The sequence below is a fragment of the Dipodomys merriami genome, unplaced genomic scaffold, assembly GCF_024711535.1.
Source record: "Dipodomys merriami isolate MVZ:Mamm:240054 unplaced genomic scaffold, mDipMer1.0.p SCAF_6, whole genome shotgun sequence".
NCBI classification, from domain to species: Eukaryota; Metazoa; Chordata; class Mammalia; order Rodentia; family Heteromyidae; genus Dipodomys; species Dipodomys merriami.
Genome location: NW_027206179.1, coordinates 61,517,577 through 61,530,582, shown reverse-complemented (window position 1 = coordinate 61,530,582; position 13,006 = coordinate 61,517,577). Strand labels below are relative to the sequence as shown.

General features: G+C 35.8%; 1 protein-coding gene across 6 annotated transcripts in view; it reads left to right on the top strand.

Moving 5' to 3' along the window:
- The window catches only part of Pds5b (PDS5 cohesin associated factor B), a 165,580-nt gene that overhangs the window by 130,998 nt on the left and 21,576 nt on the right, over window positions 1-13,006 (top strand). For all 6 annotated transcript variants that reach the window (XM_070002989.1, XM_070002988.1, XM_070002990.1 and 3 more), the window contains exons 22-25: window positions 3,890-3,958; window positions 5,627-5,763; window positions 8,877-9,000; window positions 12,571-12,775. In XM_070002989.1, coding sequence (XP_069859090.1) covers window positions 3,890-3,958; window positions 5,627-5,763; window positions 8,877-9,000; window positions 12,571-12,775 — 535 coding nt within the window. The remainder of the gene's footprint in view (window positions 1-3,889; window positions 3,959-5,626; window positions 5,764-8,876; window positions 9,001-12,570; window positions 12,776-13,006) is intronic.

Sequence of the window (13,006 nt, the reverse complement as noted above, 5' to 3'; positions counted from 1 at the left end):
GGCTATCGCTCTACCACTTGAGCCACAGTGCCACTTCTGGTTTTTTCTGAGTGGTTTATTGGAGATAAGAATCTTATGGACTTTCCAGACCGGGCTGGTTTTGAACCATGATCCTCAGATCTCAGCCTCCTGAGTGGGTAGGGTTACAGGCATGAGCCACCAGCATCCAGCTTCCCTTTATTTTTTTATCCCCAGGACTTCAATTTAATTTTTTTTCTAGATTTCTGACTCCTTGAGATCCTTTTTCATATCTTAAACTGAACTTACTGTTTCTTAATGTCTCAAACTCTTTTAGATGTTTAACTCTTTTAGATGTGTAGTCTGAACTCATTTAGCTGTTTGTATTTACTTGATATTCATTTTTTAAAATATATTCTCACACTCTTTGTGTTCTTTCTGTGTTTATGTAGGTGCTTATAAATGACTCCTTAGAATTTGTGGATTGTTCTTATCATTCCTTTAAGCTCTCTGTGTGGTCTTTTCTCTACTTCATTGTCATTCTGAGCCTCATGTTATTAATGATCTCTAGTGGTAGTATAGTATGTAATTTTCTCATATCCCTTATATTTCTATGTTGGGATTTACACATCTGAGGACAACTCATTTTGGTCTTTAGACTCCTGAGGTCTTCTCATTGGGTTAATTTTTGTATTCTTACAGGAGTGGGTGTTAATTGGTTGATGTACTATTTTTTGCCTTAGTGTGGAGGTATATCACAGCTCTAATTAGTTCCAGTTCAAAACACAGATTAATTTTAAGCAATAAAATACCATTATATATGCTAGAGGCTAAAGATTTTGGTACTGTAGGTGTTAGAAAGATAAGGGTACTACGTGCAGGTATTATTACTTAGCTATTGAGAGTAGGGATGGTGAGGGAAGGCTATATAGATTGTAGAAGTTGAGATCCAGAGAGTTATAGAATGTGAGGTTGTGCAAAACACTAGTAAAGATAAGAGTTAATACTTTGGGGGGGGGAGGGAGGAGTGTGGGAGGTGGAGGAGGGAAGGGATAGTGGGAGAACAACAAAAAAGGGGGTAACAATACTTGACAAGAAATGTACTCATTACTTTACTCATGTAACTGTAACCCCTCTGTACAGCATCTTTACAATAAAATAAAATTTAAAAAAAAGATTACCAGTGAGAATTAAGAGGTTTTGTTTTTTTTTAAGTCATATTTTCTTTCCACCTACTCTTCTCTTGTAATAGGACCTGGACTAATTCAGTTATTCCAGGTATGAGGAGAGAGTACTCAAGTTGCTTTATGTCAGTTCTGGTTAAGGATTATTCCCCCTTCCTCCCCATGTCCCAAGTTGTCTTTGTCTCTTGTGATATAGATGATCACCTCAAATCTCTATCCTTTGAATTTCTACCTCCCTTGTAACTGGAGATCTAACCTTATTGTGGTTTCAATACTCAGTGACAGCTGACAGACACATATACTATTTCTGATTAAGTAGTAGATTTTTTATATAAAGTTGAAGATTTGTATGCTGGTATCTTGAACCTTATAACCCTACCTATTCAGGAGGCTGAAATCTAAGGATTCTGGTTCTTTCTGCCCTTGTCTGGGCAGACAAATATCAGAGATTCTTATCTCCAATTAACCAGCAAAAGAACAGGAACTAGAGGTGGGGTTCAAGTGGTAGAGTACCAGGTGTGAGTAATAAAAGCTCAGCAACGCTCAAGTTCACCAAGTTCAAGAGATCTTGAGCCTTGGGACTTGCATGCATGTACACACATGTACTTATTCTTTCTCCCTCTCTCCCCCCCTCCTTCTCTCTGTAATTTGAGAGTATGAATGAGTATATTCTTCCAGTGAAGAAGTTTTGCTTATTCTTGGTTGCTTGCTTTTAAGGATAATTCTTGTTATTAAATTTAGCTATAGTTCTTTGACTCATTAACCTCTTTATGCATTATTCCATGGGAAATTCTCAAATTTATTCTCAGTGGATTTTGGCACATTTCCATTTCCATCCCTTTTTTGAAAAGCTCTGCTATGAATGTGTTCACCTTTGATGATAAGAATTCTTTGTTTCAAATTACTGGCTACATAAATTTTAAAGCATTTTTTTAAAGTATTTGAATTCTGAAGTGTGTGTCTGGTTGTATTATTGATAGCTTCCTTCATAAAAGCTTTTGTGGGTTCTTTTTGTTTTTGTTTTTTTGTCGGCCATGGGTCTGGGCCTGGGCACTGTCCTTGAGCTCTTCAGCTCAAGGCTTGAACCACAGCTCCACTTCTGGTTTTCTGGTGGTTTATTGGAGATAAGAGTTTCATGGACTTTCCAGTCCAGGCTGGCTTTGAACCATGATCCTCAGATCTCAGCCTACTGGGTAGCTGGGTTACAGGTGTGAGCCACCGGTGCCCGGCTAGCTTTTGTGTTCTTCATGACATCTTTAGTTCAGAAATTTTACCAGAATGAGCCTAACATGATTCTGTTCTCATTTTTTTCTTCTTCATACTTCAAAGTCATATCTCAACTAATGAAATGAGCCTAAATCTTTAAGTGTGTATGTTTGGGGAGTTTGCCTTACTAGATTTGGAATTACCTGCTTTGTTGCCATAAGGCTATCTGATATAAACTGAATTCCTTGTTTCCTGGCCTATGTATGAAAATGGGATGTCAAACTTCAAGTTTGACTCCATTTCCTGGCAGCTCACCTAAATTCCATCTCCCACAAAATTCAGGTTACTTCAGGATTATGTTTTTGTGTTCCCTTCTCTGGAAATGGTTTAAAAGTTTCTTTCATAGTTCTCCTTTTTAGAAATCAGCTTTTTAATGGAAAGAGACAATGTTGCTTTTCTTTCTGCTATTTAGTAAAGATATTCCAGGTTTTAAGGATGGACTTATTTTGTCCATGGTATTAAAGAAAACTTGTTCTTCTTTAAAAAATATGGCCTATAATTCCTTGAGTAAGGCATTATATATAAAATACTGCTTATAAGTGGTTTATAGATAAACTGTTTTATGATCTATAGTGTAGACTTCATTTCAATCTGCCAAGATGTAGAAGGTCAAGGACAAATACACAAAATTTTGATGTTTTTCTAGTTGGATGTTCCATTCACTCTTCTGGGCTTTGTGTGCTTGTGTTCTATAATATGAGTTATAGTTTCAGATTCTATATCTCTGTGACCTTGTGAAACAACTTTTTGGAAGTGTAACCTTTCCAGTTCTGTTTTTATTTTAATCTACATTTTGTGTTTTCCAAAAGTTTCGTGATTTTGGCAGCCCCCAGGAAAATACTAATGTATATCTTTTGCTGCTCATCTTGACCTTGAAATATACCTGACTTTTTTTCCCCTGCTTAAGATTTCTAGAAATAGTTTTTTTCTTACTTAAAAACTACACTGCTAGCTGGCATCGGTGGTTCACACCTGTAATCCTAGCTACTCAGGAGGATGAGATCTGAGAGGATTGCGGCTCTGAGCCAGCCTGAGCAGGAAGGTCTGAGAGACTCTTACTTCCAGTAAACTACCTGGAAAAAAAGTCAGAAGTGGAGCTCTGGCTCAAGTGGTAGAGTGCTATCTTTGACCAAAGAAGCTCAGGGACAGCACACAGGCCCTGAGTACAAGCTCCAAGCCAGCACCACAAAAACACAGATAAAACCTATGCTCTGAGTCTGCTTGATGCCTTTAATAATTGAATAACTGGGAGGATCTACATATGGAAGTGTGTCCAGGAGGTTTAAATCAGTCCTGGGGTATTCTTACAAAAGATCATCTTGTGTGTTGGGTATTCTGAGTGCTAGTGAGAATATACCTTTCAACCTTTTTTAGTAAATAGATTAGATAAGGTAGTTCAGCTATCACTATAAGAAGGTAAACATTTTATTAACAAATGAACACAAAAATTTATATTCATATTTTATGTCCTTTTTCCTTAGCTTCCAGGAAAAAAGACAACTAAACTTTGGGTTCCAGATGAAGAGGTTTCTCCTGAAACAATGGTCAAAGTAAGAAATACATATATTTGTTGAATTTTAATATACTTACTATGTTATAATATTATTAAAGGTATTAGAATTTTTTTAAATTTTTTATTGAGATTAAGTGATTACATAAATTTCACAAGTTTCACAATATTGTGGGATAGTGATACTTTAAAGTCACAAACACAGTAGAATTTTTAAGTCTGTTGGAAATATATAGCTACTAAAAGCACTGAGGTATTTATATTTATTGTGTATCATCATCTATATTGTGAGTGTAGGGCAGTAATGAGCAGCTAGGGCCATGTGGGTAGCAGCATATAATCTAATTTGAGGGGAAAAATGGTTTAAAAGTTTTTTCATAGTTCTGCGTTTTAGAAATCAGCTTTTTAATGAAGGAAAAAATGTTTAAAATTTTTTTTATAGTTTTGCATTTTAGAAATCAGCTTTTTAATGCAAAGAGACAATGTTGCTTTTCTTTCTATTATTTAGTAAAGATGATAATCCAGATTTTAAAGATGGACTTATCTTTCCCATGGTATTAAAGAAAACTTGTTACTCTTTAAAAAATATAGTCTATAATTCTTTGAGTAAGGGATTATAACTGGTACATAGATAAACTATTTTACGATCTATAGTGTAGACTTCATTTCAACCTCCAAGATGTGAAGGTCAAGGACAAATACACAAAATTTTGATGTTTTTCTAGTTGGAAGTTCTATTCACTCTTCTGGGCTTTGTGTGTTTGTGTTCCATAATATAAGCTACAGTTTCAGATTCTATATGTCTGTGACCCTGTGAAGCAACCCTTTATCATTGCTAAATGATCTGGATAACTTTTATTCCTAGTATAAGCCATTTTCTCAGTATTGGTCTCCAGCAGCAAGATTGACGTATTTGAGAGCAACACTACACAAGAAGTCATGCTACTGCACTTAAGTTCATGCTTACCAATGCCCAGGAAAAAAATCTTCCTGTCTGCAGTGTGCCAAAGACTGTTTAAGGCCATTTAAAGAGATAGTACATATATTACTTTTTAAGAAAGGTACTACGTACCCCTTCAAGAATGTGGTAAATTTAATACTGTATTGAACTAGTTATGTGCTTCCTGATTCTAAAATGTAGTATAAATGTACTGTGTCTTAGACACATAAGATTGAATATAACTGCAATTGGGATCTTAGCCTTTTTTCTGGTTAGGGAAATTCATATGCCTTTATTTCTAAGTTCTGAAGAGCAAGATACATGTTAGGGAAACATTACAAACAATAATGAAAAAACTAGTATTTCAATGAAAAAAATTTTTTCACTCCCTTGGATGAAACATCTTTAAAATATTCAGTTATCTTTATGTATATAGAATTTTTTTTCCCTTAAAAACATTTCTTTTTTGGGCTGGGAAGGTGGCTCAGTGGTAGAGCGCTTGCCTTGCATGCCTGAGGCCCTGGGTTCGATACCCCAGCACCACATAAGCAAAAAGAAAAAAAGCTGAAAGTGGCGCTGTGGCTCAAGTGGTAGAGCGCTAGCCTTGAGCTGAAGAGCTGAGGGATAACGCCCAGGCCCAGAGTTCAGGCCCCACGACCGGATTAAAAACAAAACATTTCTTTCTTTTTTTTTTTTTTTTTTTAGGATGATTTGGAAATTCTTTTATCTGTAGTAACAGTTTTATTTGTGAATTTGTATTTTAAACAGATTCAAGCTATTAAAATGATGGTTCGATGGCTACTTGGAATGAAAAATAATCACAGTAAATCAGGAACCTCTACCTTAAGATTGCTAACAACAATACTGCATAGTGATGGAGACTTGACAGAACAGGGGAAAATTAGGTATGAAACCATTATCTCAAAGTCTTTGGATTTCAGAGTATTTGAACCCTTGACATAACTGTTAGTTTCTTTTTTAAGATTTTTTAAAATTGTAACGATACTGTACAACAGGACTACAGTTATATGAGTAAGGTAATGAGTACATTTCCTAATTAGTATTGTTATCCCTCCTTTGTATTGCACTGTTGGTAGGCATCTATCTTTTGCTGTAATACCCTTTTTATTCAGTATTCACTGATTTCAAAATGATCTCAGCATGTCTAGTATGAAGTACTGCTATGCTATATATTCCAAATACTTTAAACAGTGGATTCTTGCTTTTTGGAATATCTGATGTGTAGTTTGTTAGTCTACGAATCATTCTTGAAAAGGGAAAAGAATAGATACTGTGGAAGGTAACTTTAAATCTATATCTGCAAAAAAGCTAAATGCAAATTTTAAGTTGTTTAATTTTTTATAATGTATGCCCTTTCTTATTTCCATGTTTTTGTTTGAATAATTAAATGTAGTAGGCCATCAGTATACTTGAGTTTTACATCTGTGGGTTCAACTAAATCTGTGTGTGTTTCCTGGTCCCTGGGGCTTAAACTTAGGGCCTGAGTGCTGTCCCTGAGCCTCTTTGTTCCAGGCTAGTGCTCTACCACTTGAGCCCCAGCATTACTTCCAGCTTTGTCTTAGTAATTTATTAGAGATAAAACTCTCATTGACTTTTCTGCCTGGGCTGGTTTCAAATTGCAATCCTTAGATCACAGCCTTCTGAGTACTTAGGATTACAGGTGTAAACTACTGGTGCCCAGTTGGAGTTTATATTTTTAAATGTATAAAGATGTTGCATTGGTATCTATCACATATTGTTGTGTTAGTTGTGTGCTCAGAAACCTGTTTAAGAACAGTTAGGGGCTACCTGGAGTTAGGAGTAATAGGGATTCCTGATAGGAAAAAAAAAAAACAAACACTTGGGGTTAGCTGTGGGAAGAAGGGGGTTCTGTTCTTTGTTTTAATAAAAAGCTTGATGTTAGTTGGGCACTGGCCTCTCACACCTGTAATCCTAGCTACTCAGGAGGCCGAGATCTTGGATCACAGTTCAAAGCCATCCCAGGCAGAAAAGTCCATGAGACTCATCTCCAGTTATCCACCAGAAAACGGGAAGTGGCTCTGTGGCTCAAGTGGTAGAGTGGTTGCCTTGAGCTAAAGAGTGAGGGACCCAGAGTTCAAGCCCCACAACTATCAAAAAACAAAAACAAAAAAAACTTGATTTCTTTGATGAACAATTTTTACTTTATAAAGTTAAAAACAAAAAAAAAACTGCATTAAGTAGAAATCCCAGACTAGCTGCAAGTTTTTAAGGACAATATATGGGAAACATTTATTACCCACTCCTGTGAGGAATAACTTCCAACCACTGGTTTTTGTATGTTTTGATCTAAGTACTGTGATTTACCTATTAACAGCCTCTTGGCTTATTGCTAATGATTAACTAAAAAGCATCTTTGGGATGTATCCTCCAATACAGCACCATAATGTTGGCATGCATTTAATCAGTATTTTAGTTAATTTAAAGATTTAAGATTTAAAGAAGTCTTTAGCTAGCTAGCAGGGTGCTGGTGACTCATGCCTATAATCCTCGCTACTCAGGAAGCTGAGATATGAGGACTGCGGTTCAGAGCCAGCCTGGGCAGGAAAATCTCCAATTACCCATCAAAAAACTGGAAGTGGCAATGTGGCTCAAAGTGGTAGAGTGCTAGTCTTGAGCAAAAAGCCCAGGCCCTAAATGTAAGCCCTGCACCACCAAAAAAAAAAGTCTTTTAGCTAGATTATATGTCAGAAGAGTAAATTGACTTCTTTTAAACTCCCTTAGTGCTTTATATATAATAGATGCATATTTGTTATGTGAATGTTGGATATTCCTTTGCTATAGAGTTATAAGTTGATCTTAATTAGAATTTTTCCTTCCGTAACATTATCTAAGATATCTGTAGTTGAACTAAGGCATCACTATATTAGGGAAGAATTGTTTTTGATGGGGAGTGGTGCTGGGATTTCAACTTGAGGGCTTTACACCTCCAGCTTTAAACTTTTCAGATAGGAATCTCACTTTTTTTGGGGGGGGGCGGTCGGTCATGGGGCTTAAACTCTAGGCTTGGACGCTGTTCCTGCACTGTTCAGCTCAAGGAGAACGCTTGAGCCACAGCACCACTTCCGGTTTTCTAGTGGTTTATTGGAGATAAGAGTCTCATGGACTTTCACATTTTTTTGCTGAGATGGGCCTTTGACCACTATCCTCTTACATACATAATGAAGGCCTCCTATGTAACTGAGATTACAGGTGTACTTTACTTTGAGTCTTGCTAACTCTGACCAGACTGAACTTGAACCATGATAATTGGCATGAGCCCCTCCACCCACCTGGGAATGTTCTGGTCTAGAATTTTCTGAAATGTACTCCATTGAGCAATTTCCTTATGCTGAAAAGAGCTTTTCAGTAATATTTGAATAGTGAAGAAAATAGTGGTGTTTATCAACTACACATGCTTTCATTATATCTCTTTTGTGCTTTGTATAGTATTTGAAGTAATATATTGAGGCAGTTGAAGTAATATCAAGTTAGGACTTTACTACTGCTAACATGGACTTAACATTATAAGGAGAATTTTTTACAGTATGAAATCTCATCTTCCAAAGTTTGGTAAACATAATATGGCACTTTGTTACTGAGACATTGTCTTAGTCTATTCAGGCTACTATAACAAGAAACCATAGATTTGTTAGCTTATAAATAACAGAAATTGGAAGGCCAGAATGCTAATATTGCATCCCTGTATATTTTCACATGGCAGGGGATAAACTCCTTCAGACTTCTTGTATAAGAGCATTAATTCCGATCTTGGGGGGAATCTGTCCCCATGGCCTAATTGCCTTCCCTAGACCTCACTTTCTAATGCTCTCAACTTGGCCATTAGGATTTTGGCATAACATTTGAGGAAATGAGATACTCAGACCATAGCATTTTTCTACTTTCTTTTTTTGCTAGAAGAGTATTTATAAAATTAAATGTAGAACAGAGTAGTGATTTTGTACAAACACTTATCATGTCCTTCCTGCTTATTTTCCAGTAAACCAGATATGTCACGCCTAAGACTCGCTGCTGGGAGTGCTATTGTGAAACTAGCTCAAGAACCCTGTTACCATGAAATCATCACATTGGAGCAATATCAGCTGTGTGCATTAGCTATCAATGTAAGAAAACCACCAGATAAGATAGAACTCTATATGGTCTGTATTAGGAAGAAATGTTCACTATGATACATCAAAATTGTAAATGATTTTCATTTTGTATGTGTGTGTTTTAACATATAAGAAACATTTGGGCTTCTGATATAGTGTAGTCAGCTTCTTATTCTCAGTTGTTCTAGTTTATACGTCACTCCTCTAATATAGTGTAGTCAACTTCTTTTTTTTGTCGGTCATGGGGCTTGAACTCTGGGCTTGGGCACTGTCCCTCAGCTCTTCAGCTCAAGGCGAGCGCTCTACTGCTTGAGCTACAGGGCCACTTCTGGTTTTCTCGTGGTTTATTGTAGATAAAAGTCTCATGGACTTTCCTGCCCTGGCTGGCTTTGAACCTAGATCCTCATATCTCAGCCTCCTGAGTAGCTAGGATTACAGGCGTGAGCCACCAGCGCCCAGCTAGTGTAGTCAACTTCTTATTCTCAGTTGTTCTAGTTTATAAAGTCACTCCAAACACTTAATTAGCACGTACTAAACCACTGCACCTAGGGAAAGTAAATAATAAGGGTATCTTCAGTGCTCTGTTTACAGATTTTTTTATTTGACTAATCTATTTGTTTAAAGACAACTTCATTTAATATATATGCAGAGCTATTTCTGTAACTCTAAACTAGCTCAGTCCTCACCAAAGCTTAAATAGTACATGAATTTTCTTTGTAAGATACATCATGACCTTCTTATGCCTAAGACCACCAAAAAGCATTTTATTACATGTTTAGAACTTGTTTTAATTTTCAGAATCACAAGCAAGATAAGATAATGTGAAAGGAGTAGCACAGAAGAGGTCACTCACTTTGAGAGCTGAGACCGTGAATTAGTTCATCTTTCATGTTAGCTGGGGACATTCCCATCAGACTACTCATTTTTTCTGCTTTGCACATCTCCTTGCTCCTGACTATAACATTGCTACAAGTATTGATTTTTTGAACTTCAAATAAATGAGAGACAAATTTACAGATTTCTTAGAGTAATTTTTATTTTTTAACTATATTGTTTTAGAAGTTTCAGTTTGAGAAAACTAAAGCAAAAGGACTTTTATAATAGTTCAGATAATATTCTAATGAATTTTTCAGCCATCATTTGCTCATTTTACCCTGAGTTTTTGTTTTAAGAATTTGACACTGGTTTCAGGAACCATTGTGATTATTATTTCTATCCTTTCTTTCACACGTCTTTCTTTATATTGCTTATTTAAAAATAATTATTTGTGTATAATATCTAGACAGGTTTTTTTCCCCCCTCCAATACTGGGGTTTGAACTCAGGAGCTTGAACTCATGAGCTTGTACTACCTGTTCCTCCTCCTTGTTATTTGTTGCCCAGGCTAGCCTTGAATCATGATCTTCCCAGTGTTTGCTTGCTGTGTGGTTTAAGATTACTGGCATGTGCCTCTATGCTTAGCCAATCACGTAGGCCTTTTTTTTTTTTCCTCCAGTCTTGGGGCGTATACTGAGGGCCTGGGTACTCTCCCTGAGCTTCTTTTGCTCAAGGCTTGTACTCTGCCATGTGAACCATAGAGCCACTTGTAGCTTTTTCTGTTTATGTAGTACTGAGGAATTGAACTTAGGACTTCATGCATGCTAGGCAAGCACTCTACCACTAAGGCACATTCCAGCCCATCATGTAGTTGTTTTGTTTTGTTTTTTAATTTGAGATACCTGCTTATTTGAACTGGACAAAATTATAGGATCGTACATCTAATTAGGATGAATCAGAAAATATACGATACACCATGGAAAATCTTTCTTGTGTTTTATTAGACTGCCATGATTTAAAGTATGAATAAACCTTTTAAAAATCCTTTTTATGTAACTATTTTGCAGGGCTGTTTCTACAGATTTTACTTTAATTCTTTGATTAAGTTCCCAGGCATGGACTGTGAAGGCAGACAGAATTGAGCTCTTCCTCTTACTCATATTTTCCCTTTGTTCTTAAACTCAGTTTACCTATCTCCACAATAAGGAAAAACGCAGAGGTACCATAAGATAGTTTAAAAGAAACTTTTCATTTACTGGACTTAGCATAGCCTACCATAAGATAAGAGCTGAAGAGGGGATCTCAATAACTCAAGTGCTTAGTCCAAAGGACTATATATAATGAAGCATATTAACGTGAACTCCAACTTATGGAACAAGAGGTTTTCATTAGACCTTGTATATAGTTCATTCTTTTCCCTCTATTATTGTTTTTTTCTTCATTTCTCTTAGTTTTTTGTATTTCGTGTTTTGCATAATAGACAATGCAATATGTGAAAGGGCGAGGGAATCACAGAAACAGCAGAACAATTGATGAACCACAACAACATTGATACTTACTTGACACTATGGGATATGAACATTACAACTTGTGGGGAGGGGGGGGGAAGGGGTTGGGTAGGGAAGGAGAAGTGGGAGAGAATGAAGGAGATAAAGATTAAAAACAAATGTACTTACTGCCTTTGTGTAGTTTTGAATTGTTATCTTTTGGCTAATTTTGGTCTTTAATTGCTGTTCATAATCCTGTTTTGAATATATTTAGTTTTGTTGTTGTTGAAATAAGATTTGGAAGAGCCAATTAACTTCCTGGTTTAATTTTCCCATTTGTATTTTGGAGATCATCTTACTTTGTTAGAAACTGAAAATTGTTTAAACAGTTTATACTACATTTCTTCAAAGAAAATAAAACTGTATTTTTAAATTGGCAAAACTTGAAGTCTACTCATCTTGCAGGTTCTTGGTTTGATATTAAGAATACTATTGCTAATATTTATTATTGAAGTGGAAATTTCCAAAACTAAGTATGGAAATATATTTTTAAGAGATAGGCATTGTTTTAGAAAAAGATGGGGTTTGTTTAAAACTTAAGGATGTGCAGATAGTTAAATGTTTCTTTGCAATGTTTGTTAAACAGCTCTAATTTAGTCACCATGTATCTAAAATTAAAGTACAAATTGCTTAATTTTCCATATTTTTTAGAATGACTATGAAACACATATTAATGATTAAAAGCTAATTATTAGCATCTTCACACAACTTATATTCTCATTCTAAACAAAACTTTCTGCTAATTCTCCTATTCCTTTAAACCACAGTGCTGTCTCCTTTATTTTTTAAAAGAAATTAGTATATGTACCTTTGTCTCTCTTAACCTCCTAACCCTTTTCACTGTTTATATTACAGTCTTTGTCTTCATTGCTTTGCCCAAATGTTCAGTGATCTTAATTTTCCTTGTCTTTTGGAGATATTTAACACAGTGCTGTGCTCTATTATTCTTGAATTTCTTTTCTTTATTTCTGTCTCTTGATTTCTAACAGTATTTTATGGCTTCTCCTCTTTTCCTTTAATTTCATGTTCTTTTTAGTTTTGTTTGTTTCTGTGCTAGTACTGGAGTTTGAACCCCTCTGTTGTTTGAACACAAGTACACACTGGGAATTCTTGTTTAGGGCTAGAGGCACGGTTTAAGTGGTAGAGTGCATACTTCATACTTGATAGAACTTTCTGTTGCTCCCATGAGGGTAATGCTTGGAATAATTATATCTTTACAGGATGAATGTTACCAAGTAAGACAGGTGTTTGCTCAGAAACTTCACAAAGGCCTTTCCCGATTACGGCTTCCACTTGAGTATATGGCAATCTGTGCACTTTGTGCAAAAGATCCTGTAAAAGAGAGACGGGCCCATGCTAGACAGTGCCTGGTAAAAAACATTAATGTAAGACGTGAATATCTAAAACAACATGCGGCTGTCAGTGGTAAGTAGAGAGAAAAAGTAAAATTTTCTACCTGCCAGAAAACTTTGATAGAATATTTTGTAGAATACAAATAATACTGTTACTTGTTACGTTGTAATTGGCATTTGTTAGATAAGAGGTTAGCACTTTTTCATTAACTGTTTTTCATTTACTGTAAACTTCATTTTAAAAAATATGAATGCATGAGCATTTAAATTAAAACATATCTTCCGGTGTATATGACTAAATGGA